Raw genomic sequence first — 22,944 nt, 5'->3', positions numbered from 1 at the left:
AAAGATTTCTGTTTCTGTATCCTTGTTTCACTACAAACTTAGGTAACTTCCCCCTGTGAAAAGCATTCTGCTGTTTTTTCCAGCCTCGTGCCTGTCCACGGCGATAATTAATTAATCCAGGTGCACTGTCTTCTATGATACAGGTTCATTCAAGGGTATATTCCAACTCCATTAGTCAGCAGTACTGCTACTTTTAATTCCTGTTCTTTTGCGAGGCCCATTGCAAAGGTAACTGAGTTTGGGTTGCTTTCTCTGTGTTTTAGTGTGCCAGGACAGCCATACTTGGAGGAGCCCTACCAAAACATCTGCTTCCAAGCTTTCTTGACTACTTTACAGGCTCCCAAATCATCTGCTATGGATGATATCACGTTTTGCATGGTAGGTGAGACTAGCACTAATCTTGTGATTGTTACAGATGGGTCTAGAAGCAGCAGTGGAATAAAAGTGGTTTATTAAAGAGTTTAATTTGGGGAGAACCCGAAACCTCAGCAGAAACAAATCTGAGGTTTCGGGTTCAATCCCTGGCCTCACTCAGTGGGTTAAGGATCCGGCGTTGCCGTGAGGTGTGGTGTAGGTCACAGACAGGGCTTGGATCTGGTGTTGCTGTGGCTGTGGTGTAGGCCCGCGGCTGTAGCTCCAATTCGACCCCTAGCCTGGGAACCTCCATATGCCTCAGGTGTGGCCCTAAAAAGCCAAAAGAAAAGAGTTAAATTTGGATGCTGTATTAGTTTTGTTTAAAGATATAGGCATAAGGGGAATGTTTATAACCCAAAAAGACTGAAGCCAAATCTTTCAGGTTTAAATTACAAGAAATTGTTTTTGCTTGTTTTGTTTTGCCATTGTTTGTGTTTTGCAATCCTAGGTTCTTAAAGAAAACTATTTTTTCCCTCCTGACTATAGAAGCAGTACAATTTCAGACTAGCAACTGTCTTTTATTTATTTATTTTTTTTTTGCTTTTTTTTTTAGGGCCGCATTCTCGGCATATGGAGGTTCCCAGGCTAGGGGTCGAATTGGAGCTGCAGCCACTGACCTACGCCACAGCCAGAGCAACATGGGATCCAAGCCACGTCTGCGACCTACACCACAGCTCACGGCAACGCTGGATCCTTAACAGACTAAGCAAGGCCAGGGATTGAACCTACAACCTCATGATTCCTAGTCGGATTTGTTAACCACTGAGCCATGATGGGAACTCCGCAACTGTCTTTTTTTTTTTTTTTTTGTCTTTTGTCTTTTTGTTGTTGTTGTTGCTATTTCTTGGGCCGCTCCCGCGGCATATGGAGGTTCCCAGGCTAGGGGTTAAATTGGAGCTGTAGCCACCGGCCTACGTCAGAGCCACAGCAACGCAGGATCCGAGCCGCGTCTGCAACCTACACCACAGCTCACGGCAACGCCGGATCGTTAACCCACTGAGCAAGGGCAGGGACCGAACCTGCAACCTCATGGTTCCTAGTCGGATTCGTTAACCACTGCGCGCCACGACGGGAACTCCCGCAACTGTCTTTTAGATGGAAGGGAAGGGAGTGGATTTCAACAATATCTTCAATATTTTCTTTTTTAAAAAAATTTGATGCCAATATGACAGTTTATTAAAAGATTTAAGTTCAGAGTGACCCATTTCAAAAATTACAAATAAGAGATGGCAGAAGTTTCTCATAGTCCCCTGTTTAGATAAAACCACTGGGAACAATTTGTTCTACATGCTTCCGGATTTTTTTTCTATATAAAAATGAGTATATTTATAATTTTTAAACGGGACCATATTTAATATGCTATTTTGCTACTCTCTCTTCTTTTTAAAGTTAATGTATCAGAAGTTCCCACTGTGGCTCAGCAGGTTATGAAGCCAACTAGTGTCCATGAGGATGCGGGTTCAATCCCTGATCTCGCTCATGGGTGAAGGATCTAGTTTTGCCCTGAGCTGTGGTGTAGGTCACAGATGTAGCTCAGATTTGGTGTCGATGTGGCTGTGGTGTAGGCCAGCAGCTGCAGCTCTGATTCAGCCTCTAACCTGAGAACTCCCGTATACCACAGGTGCAGCCCTAAAATATATATATATATATATATATTTATTCATCAGACATCTTTTCATGACTGTTGTACCTCATGCTTTCTCACTGCTGTAGCTGGGAGACCTTGGCCAAGTTCCTTCACTTCTTGAACCTACATGCTCCTCAACTCTGAAGTGGGACAAATGTAATTACCTTGTAGAGGTCTTATGAGGTGCATGTGAACTGAAATTCATTTACAGTGCTTTGGAAAGTGCTTGCTATTATTGTAAGTTTCATATGTAGTAGAGGGTTAGCTTTTTAATCGTTGTCATAATTGATGGAGAATTAAAGTTTTTTTTTCAATGTTTCTGCTATGGAGAAGGCTGTAGATCTTTTCCATATGGGGAATATTAAGAACAGAATCCTAGAAATGAGATTATTGCTCAAGAAGTTAATCTTGATCAGAATTACCCACCAGAAACCTGCTCGCACATACATTCCTCTGCCTTTAAGAGTTGCTAAGGTTACTGCATGATAGAGTTCCTGTTTCCTGTGTCTGCTGCCACATTTTTATTCCCATCATATTCTTCCCACTTAACATTTCTTTTTTTTCTTGCTCGCCATTAGTACATGCTCATTTACAAACATGTACGAAAAGACTACTCTTACTCAATAGGAGCACTCTGTTCTTCCAGAAAATAATTAGTAGTAGCTCATCAGCTCTCTTCTCTGAATCCTCATCTTCGCTTTTTTTTTTTCCCACTCCTCTGTTTAAAGTATTTTTCCCCATCATCTCAAGACTATTTCTGGAGTTCCCTGGTGGTCTAGCAGGTTAAGGATCAGGCACTGTCACTGCTGTGGTGTGGGTTCGATCCCTGACCTGGGAACGTCCACATGCTGTGGATGCAGCCAAAAAAAAAGATTTCTCTATCCTGCATGATACTAGAAAGTCGATCCCTGGATAAGGAAATTTCATTTACCTTTTAACTTGGTCTCCTTTTTCCCCTCTAGTTGTTACAAAATTCATTAAAAGGTATACAGTCTCTTCTAAATGGTGGGAAAATGAAGCTGACACAGACTGATGAACTTGGAGCTCTTTTAGCTGTGCTGAAGGTAAGGCATTGCCTGTTTAAACCCCAAGTCCTCACTGTGGTTAGCGTCTTTTCTATTTATACCCCAGACCCAAGGACCATTTTACATCACTACTGCAAGGCTAGCTTTAGGGTGTTGTATTTTAAGAGAGGAGAATTAAATGTTTATATTTGAACATAAAATTTAACATTAAGAACTGAAAAGAATAAATCTTGCTTTAGTGAATTTATCAAAATTCTGGGAGTTCTTGTGGTGGCTCAGCAGGTTAAGAACCTGACATAATGTCTGTGAGGATGGGGGTTTGATCCCTGGCCTCGCTCAGTGGGTTAAGGATCTGGTGTTACTGCAAGCTGTGGTGTAGATCACAGATACAGCTTGGGTCTGGCATTGCTGTGGCTGTGATATAGGCTGGTAGCTGCAGCTCTGATTTGACCCCTAGCCTGAAAACTTCCATATGCTGCAGGTGCGGCCATAGAAAGAAAAAAAAAATGCATCAAAGTTCTAAAATTTTATCTATGAAGTGAATTAGGAAGATAATAGGTTATAAAGCATGATCTGTAGATAACTTAAGTTTAGATTATCTTGACCCTGTTTGGACTTGAAAGAAGAACCAGCACTGCTTCTTTGCTCTCACTCTCATGTAGTAGGCAGGCCAATCAAGGCGTGTGTCATGAGGCTGCCATCCTTTGGCTTCTGAGCCTGCCAGTCAGTGGGAAAGTCATGTCAGCCTCTCTGGGGATCCAGCTGTGTCTTCAGTTCAGCCAGGAAACTCTGTGCTGGCCTCAGATCAAAGCCATGTATGAAAACCTAGCTTTATCATGAACTAAAATTTTAATTCTTTTCTAGTACCACCCCCACTACTCCCAAATAGAAAGAGAGCTAGATTTGGACATGGATATGCTAAATAAAAATGATAGATTGGTCAAAAAAATTATAGATAAAAAAATTGGATAAGACTGATTGGAGAAACTTTTTAAATTAATAAGTGAAAGTAGTAAGTAAATAAACTAAAATCTAAAGTTAAACCTAACCCAATCTGGCCAAAACAGATCCCTCTGGTCTAAATGAGATTAAACTCTTCTTTAAGCTCTAAACCTTCAGGGTATCTATTTTCTGTCCCATTTTAGTTTCCTTAATAACGCTTTTAAAAATGAATCTGTTCATCTCTGTGATCCAGAACGTGAATAATTTTGCTTTATGATTTGTTTCGTGTGTGTGTGTCTCCTTAATCATCGTCATTAGAAATCCATGTTCCATGGACTCCCTGGACTAAACATAGAGATGCCCACGGTATTATACCCCACTCCACTTCCTCAGTACGATGGACTACCACCCACCAAACCGCAGCAGTCAGAATCCAGCTCTTCTCGACCAACTGTGGTACATTTAACATCTATTTATTTATTTATTTTTTGATAGGCAAGAAATAGATTTATTAGGATGGAACACTTGTGAGAGATGCCAGTGAGCAGGCAAGGAAACTCTTAACATCTATTTAGATTTAAGTTGTGGATTGTTTTTAATTGCATCTTCATCCCCCAGAGGCTTAATTCTACAGGTGAACAGACTTTTTCTCCAAAAGGCCAGCTGGTGGAATTCCCATCGTGACTCAGTGGTTAACAAATCCAGCTAGTATCCATGAATATGCCGGTTCGATCCCTGGCCTTGCCCCGTGGGTTAAGGATCCGGCGTTGCTGTGGCTGTGGTGTAGGCCGGTGGCTATAGCTCTGATTTGACCCCTAGCCTGGGAACCTGCATATGCCGTGGGTGGGACCTTAAAAAGAGGAAAGACAAAAAAAAAAAAAAAAAAGAGGCCAGCTGGTAAATATTATAGGTCTCTGTTGCCACTGCCAAATTTCCCATTCTTTCCAGTCAGCTGTCATCTCCCTTGTGTTTCTGTCAGAGAAGCTAAAGCATACAGATGTATGGCTGAGGTATTGCACCTAGAAATGTAATGTCTAGTAAAAATGCTTATAATTAGAACTTTTTTTACTCACTTTCTCAACATTGATTGAGCATCTGCTATATCCCAGACATTGTGCTAAATATTAGGAACATAGACTCTGGCTTTAGGATTTTGGGGGAGAAGGCAAAAATGGATAAATAGACATCTACAGTGCAGTATTTTGATTTCTTTTGTCAGAATATTCACAGATTACTCTGAGAACACGTTCTAGGCACCCAGTTGAGGAACACTTCAGGGCAACCAATAGAAGAGTAAGGGGGTGCTTTTTAACAGATGTGTTGGCTAACCTGGATCTCAAGAATTAACAATAGTACAGAGAAGGAAGCAGAATGTTTTATTTGGAAGGAACAATAGGTACACAGGCATAACGAATGTGAGTGCACACAGCCCATGTGTTAACCAGCAGGCTAGAGTGTCAGGTGTGTGGAGGGGGAGGTGGGGCAAGTATGTAGCAGAGGCCAAATCCTGAGAGTCTTACATGGTATGCTAAGAAGTTATTGTGATCTTAGAGGTGGTGGAAGGCAAGAATCTGATCTAGGGAAGTGGTGTGATCCAATCTGAATTTCAGAATGATCACTGTGGTAGCAGGTAAGAGGGTGTGAGCTGGGAGCTTCGTAATCACAGGTAGAATTGATGAGCACCTTCCGTCCTCAAGGTCAGGGATGTGGAGAATGCAGAAAAGGGCACAGATTCCGAAGATGTTTGGGTGTCCAGAAGACGAAAGTAGGAAAAAAAGAAAGAAACTGGCTTTATCTACAAAGCCTCAGCGCCCCAAAACATGGATTGTATGTGATGAGCGTCTCTCCTATGCATCTAGAGTGGTGCTAGCTGTGTGTCCTACTTGGGAGAACCAAGAAAGTATTCACTCACTTCATATTCTGTAGACCTTAATCTCCTGCAGAACCCCAGCTGAGAAGACTGAATGCCTTCACCACTGTGTAAGGCAAGTAGCATTAGCCCAACTTAAACAGATGAAGAAAAAGCTAAATGATTTGCCCAGGGTCACAGAGGTAGAATTTAAACCCAAGCTATAAGTTTTGCTTCGTCCCATGTATTCCGCACCTTGTTTCTTAGAGTCCAGTAGTGTGTACGTAAGCATTTGGCATAGTGCCTGACACATAGAGTATCCAGTAAGTGCCACTTTTTTCTCTTCTCCTCTTCTTTATTCAGACTACATATTAATTATCAAATGAGAAGTTGCCAATAGCTATCATATATATGTGTTTTCATTTGCTCCTAAAATCAGAATAAAAAGAAAAAATCAAAAGTAAAACCGAAGAAAATCCAGCAAGGAGAGGAGGAGGAGGAAGAAGAATCCAGTGGTGAAAGAGAAGTGGCCCCAGTCTCTGGCTCAGGCAGACGGAACCTGCATAAAGGGGATGCTCAGTGCGCCCCCTCCCAGGGGGGTCAGAGTTTGCCATTAGCTGCAAGCGGAGCTGCAGGAAAAGATCGAGTCTCCTCACCCTTCAGTCCTTCCAGTTGGAAAAGGGTCAGCAGTAGTGAGTCAGACTATTCTGATGCTGAAGGAGGCATGCAGAGTAAAGTGAGGTAGTAGTATTTTGTTATATTTTTATGCCTCATCTTCCAAGTTGCGTTTATAAATTTATAACCTTGCTTCAACGTCTGTTGCATGAGATTTGTGAAGATTCTCATTTATGTGGGACTTTGCATTACTCTGCATTTGCCATGTTCTCTTGATCTGCCTTTGTACATGTGGTTCCTCTGCCTGAAATAGTCTTTCTTTTACTTTTTTTTGCCCTTTGCCTTGTTACACACTACTCATCTCCAGTATGAGCTCAGCAGTCGTATGCTCTGAGGCTTTTCTGATCCCTTGCTCCAGCTTAGGTACTCTCCTACGTGACTTACCTTTGCCTTAGTGGTGATCGTACTGTGTTGTAAGTATCTCTTAAAGCTATTCAGTAAGCTTGACAAGGACAGGGCTTAGTTTATGTCTGCCAGCCTCAGCACAGTGCCTGGCACAAACATAAGGATTCTTAGTACTATTTGTTGAATGGATGGATACTCTGTAGTAGCTCATTTAATACTGATTTCCTAATAACAAAATGTTGCCCTCCTATTCCCTATCTGGTTGTGTTTTTTAGTTGCCGACTTTATTAATTTGCTATATAAATAAATTGCTGTAACATTTTTTTCTTCTTTTTAGGGCCGAACCCACGGCATATGAATGTTCCCAGGCTAGGGATTGAATTGGAGCTGTAGCCGCCAGCCTATGCCACAGCCACAGCAACACTGAATCTGAGCTGTGTCTGCAACCTACACCTCAGCTCATAGGCAGCACCGGATCCTTAACCCACTGAGCGAGGCCAGGGATCAAACTAATATCCTCATGGAGACTAGTTGGGTTCGTTATTGCTGAGCCACAGCGGGAACTCCTGCTTTAACATGTTTTGATTGCATTTTGAAATAATTTTTAAAATGTTGGCATCTTTCAGACTTATTTGGAATGTTGAATTTCTCACTATATCATTTCAGGTGGCTGGAATAAATAGCATTTCATGCTAATGTTTTTAAAATAATTAAAAGACTTTTTTCTTCCTTCTTTTGGTTTTTAAAGGTCTTATCAAGCCAAAGTTCGCCAAGGAGCATTAGCTTGCTTTCTTTCTACTATAAAATCAATAGAAAAAAAAGTTCTTTATGGTTACTGGTCAGCCTTTGTTCCTGATACACCTGAGCTTGGAAGCCCACAGTCTGTGTCCTTGATGACTCTGACGTTAAAAGATCCCTCTCCAAAGGTAAGAGCATTTACATTCTAAGTATTTTATGAGGAAGAAAAGCTTTACAGGTCTTTCTTGTTTTCTCTGCCCTGTTGATCTTATCTGAAGAAGGGTCTTACTGATATTGACTCAGGCATGACTTGAGAACCACTAGATAGATGGGCAGGAGGCTAGGAAATGGACTAATGTGAATAACAAGTTGAGGGAGATCCCACTGAGTTTTTGCTTCCATGTTCTTCTTGAGCTCTGCTGAAGCAGCTATGCTTCTGTTTTTATAAAAATGTTGATTATCATGGTGTTTATAATAGAAAAATATGGCTTAAGTACTCACTGGAGTATCATGATGTATAATGGTTATGAAAAATGTGTAAGGCTTAGGGAAATGCTAATGATGTTTTATGGAAGTATAGGATATAGAATTATATGATCCTAACAGTTTTTTCTTCCAATTTTTCTATATTTTTCAAATCACATGCAATAGTATTACATAGTTTAGTGAGAAAAACTTATTTTTAACTTTTTTCTTTCTTTCTTTGTTTTGTTTCTGTCTTTTCAGGGCTGCACCCGTGGCATATGAGGTTCCCAGCCTAGGGGTCAAATCAGAGCTGTAGTCTCTGGCCTGTGCCACAGCCACAGCAACGCCAGATCTGAGCCACATCTGCAACCTACACCACAGCTCATGGCAATGCTGGATCCTTAACCCACTGAGCGAGGCCAGGGATTGAACCTGTGTCCTCACGGTTGCTAGTCGGATTCCTTTCCTCTGAGCCACAACAGGAACTCCAGAAAAACTTATTTTTAAAAAAGAAGAAAAAATAACTTGGTAGTCATGGGTAGCTGCAGTAAGGTAGCTGTGGCTGCTGAAGTGTTTGTCTCTTCTTGGGTATATTAACTCTTCTCCAGAAGTTAGCTTCTTACCCAAATAAGGACATAGTTTAGTATTTAGATTCCTGTTACGATACTTAACATTAAAAATGCATGTTGAATGGCATCTGGTGTCCTCAGGTCACCAGCCTATGCTCTCAAAGTGACTAGTTTCAACTAGGCCACTTAGTATTTTGTTTCTAGTTTTAAGATTTTTTCCCTTAAAAGCAGGGAGGAGGGCTAGCAATCCGTACTGCATTGGAACTCTCTTTGATCATCTTCTTGACTAGCTAATTACTATATAAGGAAATTTCTAAAGGACCCTTCAACGCTTTTACAGGGCAAAGAAAAATAAACTAGCCTCAAATATATTCCCTCAAAATGTCTTGTAGGGTATTTCAAAAACCCAATATCCTAAGTAGTTAAACCAGTAGAAATCTTTCACATTGACTAAATCAGTAGTGAATGAGAACCTAGGAGAAAAATGGAAAATGATGGTGGCATATAAATAAGTAATGAAGCTATTCCAGCAGTTGGAAGGAAAACTGCTATAAAGGTTGGGAAAAGTATATATATCTAGATAGATATTTATATTTTTGAAGACTCTCCAGCTGAGTGGAGCAGTTGTAAGTAGCTAAGGAAATGGAGGTGGTGCCATGGGGCAAGTAGCAGGCCAAGTAAGCCACCTGCACTGCAGCTGCCCAGATAAGGGGATTTGAGTATAGGGAGGTTATAGGGTCATATCTGATGAAAGTAGATTGAAATAATTTTCGTGATATTTTTGTCTTTATATTTTTCAAATGTTTATATCTGACTTTACCATGAGAAATTCCCCTTATTGCAAAGTGGTCCTCCTTGATTTGGGTACTTCTTAGATATGTTTTTGCTGTTTAACTTCATTGAATGTAGGAAATGTGCTGAGTGAAAAAAAAAGTATACGTATGTAGACCTTCCTTCTGGAGATGTCTTAGGTCCAGTACAAAAGCCACACAAAGGTCCTGGAGAAATGAAAAGCCAGTCATCATTTTTTTTTTTTTTAATGATTTTTATTTCTTTCCATTATAGCTGGTTTATAGTGTTCTGTCAATTTTCTTCTGTACAGCAAGGTGACCCAGTCACACACATACATATATACATTCTTTTTCTTACATTATCATGCTCCATCATAAGTGATTAGATATAGTTCCCAGTGTTAGACAGCAGGATCTCATTGCTTATCCATTTCAAAGGCAATGGTTTGCATCTATTAACCCCAAATTTCCAGTCCATCTTACTCCTTCCCCCTCCCCCTTGGCAACCACAAGTATGTTCTCCATGTCCATGATTTTCTTTTCTGTGGAAAAGTTCATTTGTTAAGTTCATATATTAAAAGTTCATATATTAAATTCCAGATGAGTAATATCATGTGGTATTTATCTTTCTCCGACTTAATTCACTTAGTATGAGAGTCTCTAGTTGATCCATGTTGCTGCAAATGACATTATTTTGTTCTTTTTATGGCTGAGTAGTATTCCATTGTGTATATATACCACATCTTCTTAATCTGGTCATCTGTTGATGGATGTTTAGGTTGTTTCCATGTCTTGACTATTGTGAATAGAGCTGCAATGAACATACCAGTGCATGTGTCTCTTTCAAGGAAAGTTTTGTGCAGATATGTGCCCAAGAGTGGGATTGCTGGGTCATATGGTAGTTCTATATTTAGTTTTCTAAGGTACCTCCATAATGTTTTCCATAGTGGTTGTACCAACTAATCATCATTTTTAAAAAAGATTTTTAAAAGAACAAAGTAATGGTTAAAATTTTTCAGTTTAGTGTAATGGTAAGTGAAATGATTATACTCAGTAGATTTTTAGCAGATACTAGATTTAAAAGGATGTAAATAAGTGTTGTGATATGGGCCCAGCACGTTTCCGCTGTGCAACTCTGCTAATGCCTAAGTGTTGTGATAATTGTCCATAATGGGCTTTGGTGCACACCTTGTGAGCCAAGGCCCATGCTAGAAGAAAGTGTCTTGTAGATGATGTCAGCGAGAGAGGCTTTTTAGAAAGACTTCTAGAAAATTATGTGCAAAAATTACAGTTACTGGTTCATGTGATAGGAATGTAACAGCATCGTGGATTGATCAGAGCTAGGTTAAAAGTTGCCACCACGTATAAAACTGGTCATCTTCTCAGGGGCTCATTGAGTATGGAGTGGGATAGTTTGAAGTTTCTCTTCACCAGGATGGAAAAGACAAGACAACAGTAGTGTATCCCCTTATTGGAGTGCACAGTGATGATGATTTTCAGTTCATGGCAGCTCTGATATGACCTGTGGTAAATTCAGTTGGAAACACAATCATCAGTAATATACTCAGAAATTCCCCAGAGAGAAATGGACGGAAGGCAAGGTGATTGGACTACTCTATTCAAAACACCCACAATGACAGAGATTACTTTTAGGAAACAGGAATGTAAAATGCTAGAATGGTTCACTGAGAAGGAGAAACACTTAGAAATTTCATTAGGTTTTAGTGGTGGAGGTACTTGGGAAATCGTCACCTGTTTACATGCTGGAAATGTGCTTCAGAAAGCCCATCCTGTGTTTGCAGGCAGCATGGAGCAATCAGTATAACAACACAACTAATTTGAGTTTCTTCCGTATGATTTACTCAGGTGCTACAAAGGTATATTGTGGGTACATAGCAGCAAGGCTTGATCTAAGGGATAGAGAGACTGCAGGGCAGACCTTCCTCTTGGTACCTTGAGAATTAACCAGATTTTCAGATTCCATGATGATTATTTTTTTATCGAGCTATGAAATGTGGAAACAAATCAAAATCTAGATAATAGATAGCATAACTAGGGAAGGGAATAAAGGGTTGAAATTTTTAGCTATCATAGAATGGTAGGAAATCAGGTTTTCTCTTATATGGCCAACCAAGAACAGGTGACCCTTGCTTGAATGTCTCGGATCTAGAGACCTTGACACAGTATTCACATGGCTCCACCTAAAAGGCACCCAGCTTTGGGGTTGTGATTAAGTGAAATTAACCCTGAACATATGTGAAGAATAATTAGTACTTGGATAAAACTGAAGACAAGCACAGCCAGGTACCCTGCATTGAAACCCCAGCAGTACCCACTTCCAGCAGTGACCTCTTTATCATACTCCCAGGAATATTCTGAGACCAAACATACACCAAAAAGGAAAAAATAAAGATTGAATGAGCCACTTCAGCAAACCTTTCTACTATATTCTTAAGTAGCAAAAAAAGGAAAAGTGCTTTCTTATTTCATTACCTTGAGCAAGCCTTTGGGCTGAATGAGGTAGAGCTACCTTCTAGTGAAACTGAGCACACTGATGTTGATAAGATTAAGAAACCTTTCATCCACCATTATAAATACTCAAACAATAAAAACTTAAAATGAGCTCTCTAGAGAGCTGCACCTCTTATGGTTTGCCATAAATCAGGAATTTTCTGCTGGAAGTGCTGATTATTAGAATTTAAACAATATGTAATTTTTTTTTTTTTAGGGCCGCACCCATGGCATATAGAAGTTCCCAGGCTAGGGGTCAAATTGAAGCTGCAGCTGCTGGCTTATGCCACAGCCACAGCAACGCTAGATCTGAGCCACGTCTGCAACCTACACCACAGCTTATGGCAACACTCGATCTTTAACCCACTGAGCGAGAGCAGGGATTGAACCTGCATCCTCATGGATACTAGTTGGGTTTGTTAGTACTGAGTCACAATGGGAACTCTAGCAATATATAGAAAATTGATATAAGAATAAATGAAGTGGAACCTGGGCCTGATTTAATGCCATAAATAGTATTTTTATAACAACAAAGATTCATTAAATGTCATTTAGAGGAAATAAATCAGAACCATGAGAAGTATAATTTGATATAGTATCATATTTCCATAAAGATTTTATACCTTGACAGTAAAAAAGAACTGATTTCAGTGATATTCCTTTTGTTTTCATCTGTGATAGTCATGAATGCCTTTTCTCTCTTAGGGTACCAAAATTAATCGAGCTGAAAATTTTTTACTTTTGAGTATTCATTTTTTTCTACATCTTGGCTCTTAATTTTATTTGGTTTGTGAGCTGCTAGAATTGTGATATTTAATTATGTTCTAAAGAAATGAGGGTTTACCATAACATCTGCCTTTTTCAGTTAAGATCAGCTAGCCGTCTAATCAGAGGTTGGTGGACTATGGCCTGTGAACCAGATCTGGCCCACTACCTGTTTTGATATGACCCATGAGCTAAACGTGTTTTTTATGCTTTTAAGTGTTTTTTTCTTAATCAAAAGTAATATTTTATGATATGTAAAAATTACATGAAATTGACATTTCACTGTCCGTAAGTAAAATTTTATTTCAACACAGTCACATTTAATTTCTTTATACAGTATCTGTACTAACGTAGCAGAGTTGAATGGTTGCAACAAAGACTCGTGGCCTGCAAAGTCGAAAAAAGTAAGATTTGGTATATATGACTGGGTCACTTTGCTGTACAGCAGAAATTGACACAACATTGTAAATCAACTATAATTTTAAAAATAAAATTTGGGAGTTCCCTGGTGGCTCAATGGGTTAAAGGCCTGGCATTGTCACTGCTGTGGCATAGGTTTGATCCTTGGCTTAGGAACTTCTGCATGCGGCAGGCATGGCCAAAAAAAAATTAGACACATACACACACAAATAAAATTTGTACTACTGGCCCTTTACAGAAAAGGTTTGCTAGCCCCTGATCTAACTACTTCTTGGATCAACTGATTTGTGCAAGAGCATGGCCAACTTCCTGACCTAAGTGTTTATGCTTAATTACAAAAAATCAAGCCATACTACAATATATATACTATATATATTATACTGTACTATAAAGTTCTCAAAACAATAATATTTAGTTTTTTGTTTGGATTCCACTCTATAAACATCTTGTAGAAATGATTTATTTCTTGATTACTTGGAGATACAGTTGGTGATTTTTCATATCCATCTAAGATTTGCTTCGTATTGAGTAAATGTTTAGATTACATTCCACAGTGTAAGTTCCTTACTTTTTAAAAATCTGACTGAAAGATTTAATTGGCATTTTTGGGTGAACTGGCCAAAGAGGATACAGTATTATTTCATAGGTCCTGCATTTATCACCTATATTTCATTTTGGTTAAATTGGCTTTTTTTTCTTTTCATTTCTTTTATGATTTTTTAATACCACAAAATCATCATGGTACCAATTGAAAGTAATCTTTTAATCTTATAAAGAAAACATAGATGCAGTGGCACTTTTCCTGTCATACACAGCAGTCCATTGATAAAGGTGCAGGTATTTCCCTTTCCATCCATAGGGTTATATTTAATAGTATTTCTTTGATTAGCAAAAATTCTTATTCAGGTAGGGTTATTTCCTATACCTAAGAATGTTCCTAAAAGTTGGGTCATTAATAGTGCCTGCCAAGCTGAGTATGTGCAAGGTTCCTAATATCCTATTTCATTAACCTTGAGCGCTCATGGATGCTTCAGGGTGGACCGTAAATCAGAATGTCCTCAGGAACTGTGATATGAAACAGACTCTAGATGTGTGTATTTTTTTCTACCCCTCAGGCTGTTTAATTCTCTTTTCAGTTGACGTTATGCTTGAATAAACTAGGCCTCTCATCTTTATTTTCAGGTTTTTATACTATGGTGTAGCTTAGACTTATTCCTTACAGTAAGAAAACCTAACAGGAATATGATTTAAGGTTTTTTTGGTTTTTTAAAAGTGTAGGGGTAGGGGTGTGAGTGACTTAGTTCACGGCTGGTTTTAGGACCTGATAATCTCATTGCCTTCATTCTTCTTAATTAAAATGATCCTAAATACTTTCAAAATAAAAAATATATATAGGAAGAAGGAGATTCAACTTCTGATTTTTAACTAACTAATGTGCATTATCCTGAAATTTCAGACCCGTGCCTGTGCCCTGCAAGTTTTATCTGCCATCTTAGAAGGCTCAAAGCAGTTTCTTTCCGTTGCTGAAGATACCAGTGACCACAGAAGGGCTTTTACTCCCTTTTCTGTAATGGTTGCTTCCAGCATTAAAGAGTTGCACAGATGTCTTTTGTTAGCTTTGGTGGCTGAATCATCCTCACAGACCCTCACTCAGATAATTAAGGTAAATGTGCCAAGTTAGCAGTGAGTTCCAGAGGCAGTTTCTCTGTTTAAATTTTGTGTAATGTTTATATTGCCCCAGAGTAAGAATATAACTAAGTAGTGATTTTAATTAAAGATATACTATTTGGAAATCTGTTGCTACTTGTCTGATCATACCTACAATCTCTGTATGTCCAAATAAATGATTTCCTTAAAATACTCCTTTATCTTTAGTATTAAGCTATACCAATGAGATTACATTGCTATTCCTGGGAGTGGGGGGTGCTTGTTTTTCATATAAGTAGACTTTTGTTTTTTAATTAAATGCTCTAAAATTTTATCTCTATGCTGTGGCTCAGTCAGGCCCATTGAACTATTCTTTTTGTGTTTTGCAGTGCCTTGCAAACTTAGTATCAAATTCACCTTATAATCGTCTGAAACTCAGCCTGCTGACCAAAGTCTGGAACCAGATAAAGCCTTATATCCGCCACAAAGGTTGGTGATAGTTTAAAACTGATTGCTTTTTTGTATCAACCAAATCTAGATAATTAGTTTAAAAATATTCAGAGCATTTTTTTAGCTCTAAGATATCTCTGTTTATTCTCGTAGGGTTTGGTGAGAACTAACTATTGCTAGAACCTCACTTTTGACCCCTGAAGCCCAAGGGGGCACCACTGGAAAGACGTGACCTGGAGAATTAACTGTAAAGTTTAATGCCTCTTCAATGCATCAGTGCAGTGACCAGAGTATCCCTTTAGAATTAGGATTGAGTGAAGGATTTGGGGTCCCGCTCTAGTGTGAAATAATTCATACCCTTTAGATATAGGTAGAGGATGGATGGCCAGTCAGATAGACAGACATCATCCTCTTTTGGGAAAGAAAAAGTGGAATATCAAACTTAACGTCTTTTAACATTATCTCCTCTAAAGTTGGAATAAAATTCCAGAACCTCAAATCACCGCTAACTAGTCTTATTTCCTGACGCTCCCTCATATAATATGTACGTGCTTACCTGTAGAACATTTGTTTTCCTTTAGTTTGTGAGCTTCTGGATCAGACCACATTCTGATAAGTTGAGTTTTTAGTTAGAATAGTAGAACTTGAAGGAGGCCTGGATTTTTTTTTTTTTGTCTTTTTGCCATTTCTTGGGCTGCTCCTGCGGCATATGGAGGTTCCCAGGCTAGGGGTCCAGTCGGAGCTGTAGCTGCTGGCCTACACCACAGCCACAGCAACGCTGGATCCTTAACCCGCTGAGGAAGGCCAGGGATCAAACCTGCAACCTCATGGTTCCTAGTCAGATTCGTTAACCACTGTGCCACAACGGCAACTCCGGGTTTCCCTTTTCTTTACATACTTGCCAACACTTTTTGTTTCTTCTCTTTTTGATGATGGCCATTCTGACAGCTGTGAGGTGATAGCTCATTGTGCTTTTGATTTGCGTTTCTCTAATGATTAGTGATGTGGAGCATCTTCTTAGGCGTTTGTTGGCCATTTGTATGTTTTTTTGGAGAAATGACTGTTCAGGCCCTCTGCCCATTTTTAATGGGATTGTTTAGTTTTTTTGATATTGAGTTGTATGATTTCTTTATATAATTTGCATATTAATCTCTTATTGGATATATCATTCGAAAATACCTTCTACCATTCAGTAAATTGCCTTTTTATTTTATTGATTTCCCTTACTATGTGAAAGTTTTTTAGCTTGATGTAGTTCTACTTATTTATTTTTGCTTTTTCTTTCCCTTGCCTGAGGAGACAAATCCCAAATAATGCTCCTAATACTGACATCAGAGTGTGCTGGAGTTCCCTCTATGGCACAGAAGGTTAAGAATCCGACTGCAACGGCTCAGGTTGCTACAGAGGTATGGGTTCAATCCCTGGCCCAGCACAGTGTATTAAAGGATCTGGCATTGCTACAGCTACAGCATATGTGCAGCCATTTAAAAAAAATAATAATAAGTGTATACTGTCTGCTTTCTTCTAGGTATTTTATGGTTTCAGGTCTTACATTTAAATCTTTAATCCATTTTTAGTTTATGTTTGTATGTGATATAAGAAAGTGGTCCAGTTTCATTGTTTTACATGTAGGTGTCCAGGCTTCCCAACACCGTTTATTGAAGGGGCTCTTTTCCCCATTGCATATTCTTGCCTCCTTTGTCGTAGATAAATTGACCATATAAGAGTGGGTTTATTTCTGGGCTCTCTCTTCTCTTCCATTGATCTATGTGTCTGGTTTTTGTGCCAATACCACATTGTTTTGATTACTATAGCTTTGTAGTATAGTTTGAAATCAGGGTATATGATAACTCCAGCTTTGTTCTTTTTTCCTCAAGATTACTTTGGCTACTCAGGTGTGTTTATGGTTCTGTACAAATTTTAGGATTATTTGTTCTAGTCCTCTGAAAAATGCCGTGAGTGTTTTGTGGTTTTTTGTTTTTTTTTTTTTTTTGGTCTTTTTGCCATTTCTTGGGCCACTCCTGTTGCATATGGAGGTTCCCAGACTAGGGGTCTAATCGGAGCTGTAGCCGCCAGCCTACGCCAGAGCCACAGCAATGCGGGATCCAAGCCACGTCTGCAACCTACACCACAGCTCACGGCAACACCAGATCGTTAACCCACTGAGCAAGGCCAGGGATCGAACCCACAACCTCATGGTTCCTAGTCGGATTTGTTAACCACTTGTGCCACGATGGGAACTCCCGTGAGTGTCTTTATTGGGACTGCATCGAACCTGTAGATTGCTGTGGGTAGTATGGACATTTTAACAATTTTAATTATTCCAATCCACAAGCATGGTATATCTTTCCATTTATTTGTGTTGTCTTCAGTTTCATCAATGTCTCATAGTTTTTAGAATACAGGTCTTTCACCTCCTTGATTAATTTATTCCTAGGTGGGTTTTTTTTGATGCAATTATCAATGGCATTGTTTTAATTTCTATTTCTGATGGGTTGTTATTAGTGAATAGAAATGCTGCAGATTTCTGTATATTAATTTTGTACAATTTCACTGAGTTGATTTATTCTAATAGTTTTTTTGGTGGAGTCTTCAGGGTTTTAGTATCATGACATGTGTATACTATATGACATGTATAGTATCTTGTCATATATAAAGAGTGACAGTTTTACTTCTTCCTTTACAATTTGGATGACTTTTCTTTTTCTTGTCTGCTGTGTCTCAGACTCCTCATACTGTGTTGGATTTAAGTGGCAAGAGTTGGTATCCTTGTCTTGTCCCTGACCTTAGAGGACATGCTTTCAGCTTTTAACTGTTGAGTTTATTAGCTGTGGGTTGTCATATATGACCTTTATGATGTTGAGGTATGTTCCTCTGTATCTACTTTATTGAGAGTTTTTTATTGTAAGAGGATGTTGAATTTTGTCAGAAGCTTTTTCTGCATCTGTTGAGATGATATATGATTTTTACCCTTTTTTTTAATGTGGTGCATTAGGTTAATTGATTTGCAGGTATGGTACCATCCTTGCATCCCTGGGATAAATCTCACTTGATTACATTGTATGATCCTTTTAATGTATTGTTGAATTTGATTGAGGATTTTTGTATCTGTGTTCATCAGGGATATTGGCCTGTAATTTTCTTTGTAGTGTTTTTAAGTGGTTTTGCTATCAGGTTAATGCTTGCCCCGTAGAATGAATTTGGAAGCATTATTTCCTTTTCAGTTTTTTGGAATAGTTTGAGAACAATTGGTATTAAGTCTTCTTTAAATGTTTAGTAGAATTCATCTCTGAAGCCATCTGGTCTTGGACTTTTGTTTTGGTGGAGTTTTTTTTATTTTTGATTTGATTTCATTACTAGTATTTGGTCTGTTCAGATTTCTTATTTCATTCTTGAAAGAGTGTATGTTTTTAGAAATTTTTTCTAGTCCAGTTTATTGGTTTGTAACCATTTGCAGTAATCTCTTATGATCTTTTGTATTTCTGTGATGTCAATTGTAACTTATTTCTGATTTTATTAATTTTATTTATTTTATTTTATTAATGCCTTCTATTTTTCTTGATGAGCCTGAAGGTTTATTGATTTTGTTTATCTTTTCAAAGAACCAACTTTTAGTTTCATGGATGTTTTCTACTGTCTTCTTAGTATCTATTTCTTTTTTTCTTCTTTTTCTTTTTCGGGCTGCATCTACAGTTTCTGGGCTAGGAGTTGAATCGGAGCCACAGCTGCTAGCTATGCCACAGCCACAGCAACGCCAGATCCGAGCTGCATCTTTGACTCTTGCCATAGCTTGCAGCCATGCTAGATCCTTAACCCACTGAATGAGGCCAGGGATCGAACTGCATTCTCATGGACACTAGTCAGGTTCTTAACCCACTGAGCCACAATGGGAACTCCTTAGTATCTATTTCATTTATTTCCACTCTAATTTTCTGTTTCTTCCTACTTTTAGTTTTGTTTTTCTATTTTTAGTTTCTTTAGGTATAAGGTGAGATTACTTGAGATTTTTCTTGTTTCCTAAGGTAGACCTGTACTGCTATGAATTTCCCTCTTAGAACTGCCTTTGCCTGTGTTCTATAGATTTTGAAATGCTGTGTTTACATTTTCATTTGTCTGAAGATATATTGAGATTTCCACTATGATTTTTTTCACTGACTTCTTGGTTGTTTAGTAGCATGTTGTTTAGACTCCACTTGTTTGTGTCTTTTCTGTTTTTTTTTTTTTTTTTTTTTCCTTGTAGTTGATTTCTAGTCTCATAGGCTGTGGCCTGCAAAGATGCTTGATACAATTTCAGTCTACTTAAATTTATTGAGACTTATTTTGTGGCCTAACATGTGATCTCTCCTGGAGGATGTTCCATGTGCACTTGAAAAGAATGTGTATCCTGCTGTTTTAGGGTGGAATGTAGTATAATGTGTCACTTAAGGCCAGTGTTTCCTTACTGATTTTCTATTTGGATAATCTATCCATTGATATATGTGCAGTGTTAAAGTTTCCCCTGATTACCAGGGCCAGGTGCTCCAGGATTGTTCCCCGTGAGGGTTGCTTGTGGCCTTCTGTTGTAGCTGGGCTGGGCTTTCTGCAAGTGTGCTAGTGTAGGGGGCTGGCTCCCACCATAGCTGGCTCTAAGTGGGGACCGCATTAGACTAGCATTGGCTGGATAGAGTCCTCAGGTGGACCCAAGGTAGGGTATGTGGTACAGTGGAGTCAGAAATGGTGCCTGCCAGTGCCTGGCCAGCTAGGTAGAAAGGGAGCCAAAGAAAAAAAAAATTTAAGTAGCACTTGCCATCTTCTTAGTATGCAGAGAAGGCTCCAACAGATCCCTGCCCCTCTCAGGCTCAAATCTTAAAATTAGTCACTGAATCGCCTTCATTTGTGATCAGGTGCTTTTCAAACTGCTATCACTGCACTAGGATCTGGAGCAAGTGGGTTTTGTGTACATCCTTTTAGAGTGGATTCTCCATTCTCTACAGCTCTCTGGCTCTCTCTTAGATATAAGTCCCACTGGTTTTCAAAGCTAGATGTTATGGGGGCTCATCTTCTTGGTGCAGGTCCCCTAGGCTGGGGAGCCCAGTGTGGGATTCAGAGCCCTTGCTCCTCAGGAGGATGTGAGGCTGTGAAATTCCTCCTGCCTGTGTTTTCAGCACTCAGGGTGACATGCCAGACCATGTCTCTGATCCTCTTGCTTGTCTCATTATGACTTTATCCTTAGTTATGGGAAATTTTTTTCTGCTAGAGTTGGGATCATTCTCAGAGATAGTTGCTCTGAATTCAGTTATTTTCCTGCATTTCCTGGGAGAAGATGAGCTCAGCATCTTCCTACTGTGCCATCTTGTCCTACCTCCTCACATTAGCCTTTTTGAATCTTGGGTAGTCCACTACCCTTTTTTTTTTTTTTTTTTCTTTATGATATTGATTTTGGAAGGGTCCAAGTCAGTTGTCTTCCAGATATCTTACTGTTGGATATTTTCTTTACAATGTTAACTTATACTTCTGTCCCATGTGTTTCCTATAAATTGGAAGTTAGGGCTAGAGGTTTAATTAGATTCAGGTTAAAAGCAAGGGAGCCATAATTATTTATTTTATTTTATTTTATTTATTTTACTTTTTAGTGCTGCACCTATGGCATATGGAAGTTTCCAGGCTAGGGGTCAAATTGGAGATGCAGCTGCTGACCTACATACACCACAGCCGCAGCAAGGCGGGACCTGAGGTGCATCTTCTGCCTACACCACAGCTCACGGTAATGCCAGATCCTTAACCCACTTTTCAAGGCCAGGGATCGAACCTGCATCTTCATGGATACTAGTCAGGTTCATGACCTGCTGAACCACAATGGGAACTCCCAGGGAAGCTGTAATTCTTCATTTCCTACAGTGATAATTATTATCCTTTTGGTAACTGTTCCCATGATGATAGGTTCTTACTGTTGCTGTTGACAGATGTTAATGTTCGTGTGTCAAGTCTAACACTCTTGGGAGCCATAGTGTCCACTCACGCACCTTTACCTGAAGTCCAGCTACTTTTGCAACAGCCCTGTTCTTCTGGACTCAGCAATAGCAGTTCATCCACTCCGCACTTCAGCCCTCCTGACTGGTGGAAGAAAGCCCCGGCAGGACCCTTTCTGGAGGAGGCATCGGTTAACACACCAAAGGGATCTTCTGAGCCCTGCTGGCTCATTCGCCTTTGCATTTCCATTGTTGTTCTACCCAAGGAGGATTCCTGTTCAGGTAGCGATGCTGGCTCTGCAGGAGGAAGCACCTATGAACCATTCCCCATGCGATTGGAGGCCTTACAGGTAGGAGGTTTCATTTCCTCATCTCTGAAGTAAAAGTAATCAGTCTTCCTTCATAGGGTGACTGCTTCCTGAGGAGTAAGTCTGACAATAATGTAAAACCAAGCCATGTGTCATTGGTGTTGATGGGAGTTATAGTTTAGGTGTGAATGCTTTGTTGGTTTGTTTGGGGGGTTAGGTGGAAGGGCTTGATTGTAAAATGTCAAATTTGTCCCTTTTTTTAATTTAATTTAATTTAATTTTATATATATATTTTTTATTTCCCCAATACATGATTATTTTTTTTTCTACTGTACAGCATGGTGACCCAGTTACACATACATGTATACATTCTTTTTTCTCACATTAGCATGCTCCATCATAAGTGAGTAGACATAGTTCTTAATGCTACATAGCAGGATCTCATTGCTAATCCATTCCAAAGGCAATATGTCCCTTTTTCTTACAAGCCACTTTAGTCACCTCAGGTATTGTATGGCAGGTAGGTATAATAGATTATATAATAATTCTGAAAGAAATTATGCAATCAATCTTTGATTTCTGATCAGAAAGTTAAGTGTTTAATTTTTTATAAACTTCTCTTTGGTTTTATATCTGCGTAGACGCAACAAAATATTTGCCCCTTTAGAAGAAGAAAACCATTTTAGATTAAAACATTTGCTTTTTGGAGTTCCTGTTGTGGCTCAGTGGTTAATGAATCCTACTAGGAACCATGAGGTTGTGGGTTCGATCCCTGGCCTTGTTCAGTGGGTTAAGGATTTGGCATTGCCGTGAGCTGTGGTGTAGGTTGCAGATGCAGCTCAGATCTGGCGTTGCTGTGGCTGTGGTGTAGGCTGGCGGCTACAGCTCCGATTGGACCCCTAGCCTGGGAACCTCCATATGCCACGGAAGCAGCCCAAGAAATGCAAAAAGACAAAAAAAAAAAAAAAAAAAAATTGCTTTTTCTATACTCAAATATGATCTAAGACACAGGTTGGGTCCTGGGGTCTGCTGTTAATTATCTGGTTAATATTAAACATGTCCTTTAGGGAGTTTCCATTGTGGCACAGCGGAAACGAATCCAACCAGGAACCATGAGGTTGCCAGTGTGATTCCTGGCCCCACTCAACGGGTTAAGGATCTGGCGTTGCCCTGCGCTATGGTATAGGTCACACACTCAGCTCGGATCCCACGTTGCTGTGACTCTAGCATAGGCCAGCAGCTGCAGCTCGGATTTGACCCCTAGCCTGGGAACCTCCATATGCTGCGGGTGCTGCCCTGAAAAGACAAAAAAGACAAAACATGTCCTTTAAACCTCTTTAACATTTAACTTTTTCAGCCTCAGTTTCTTTAGCTGAAACATTCAATTAATATACCTACCTGGGAAAAATTTCCCAAGCTTAAATGAGGTAATATTGATAACGAAACACATTTTAT

The 22,944-nt window shown here is 39.4% G+C and overlaps 1 protein-coding gene across 5 annotated transcripts in view; it reads left to right on the top strand.

Annotated features, from left to right (window-relative positions):
• The window catches only part of HEATR6 (HEAT repeat containing 6), a 40,442-nt gene that overhangs the window by 6,744 nt on the left and 10,754 nt on the right, over window positions 1–22,944 (top strand). For 2 of the 5 annotated variants that reach the window (XM_084985112.1, XM_084985113.1), the window contains exons 5-11: window positions 264–378; window positions 3,004–3,105; window positions 4,327–4,464; window positions 7,626–7,803; window positions 14,593–14,799; window positions 15,173–15,272; window positions 21,176–21,531. In XM_084985112.1, the coding sequence (XP_084841238.1) occupies window positions 4,406–4,464; window positions 7,626–7,803; window positions 14,593–14,799; window positions 15,173–15,272; window positions 21,176–21,531 (900 nt within the window). In that variant the 5' untranslated portion in view covers window positions 264–378; window positions 3,004–3,105; window positions 4,327–4,405. Of the gene's footprint in view, window positions 1–263; window positions 379–3,003; window positions 3,106–4,326; window positions 4,735–6,296; window positions 6,599–7,378; window positions 7,804–14,592; window positions 14,800–15,172; window positions 15,273–16,532; window positions 16,640–21,175; window positions 21,532–22,944 lie in introns of all 5 variants that reach the window. The other 3 variants (XR_014821369.1, XM_021067375.2, XM_084985114.1) reach the window with 3 other exon arrangements.

Source organism: Sus scrofa, chromosome 12, assembly GCF_054392235.1.
Source record: "Sus scrofa isolate SSC_HxYL_T2T_F1_AM1 chromosome 12, Sscrofa_HxYL_maternal_Yorkshire_Landrace_v2.0, whole genome shotgun sequence".
Classification (NCBI taxonomy): domain Eukaryota; kingdom Metazoa; phylum Chordata; class Mammalia; order Artiodactyla; family Suidae; genus Sus; species Sus scrofa.
Note: the sequence above shows the minus strand (reverse complement) of the source record. Positions and strands in the feature narration are given on the sequence as shown.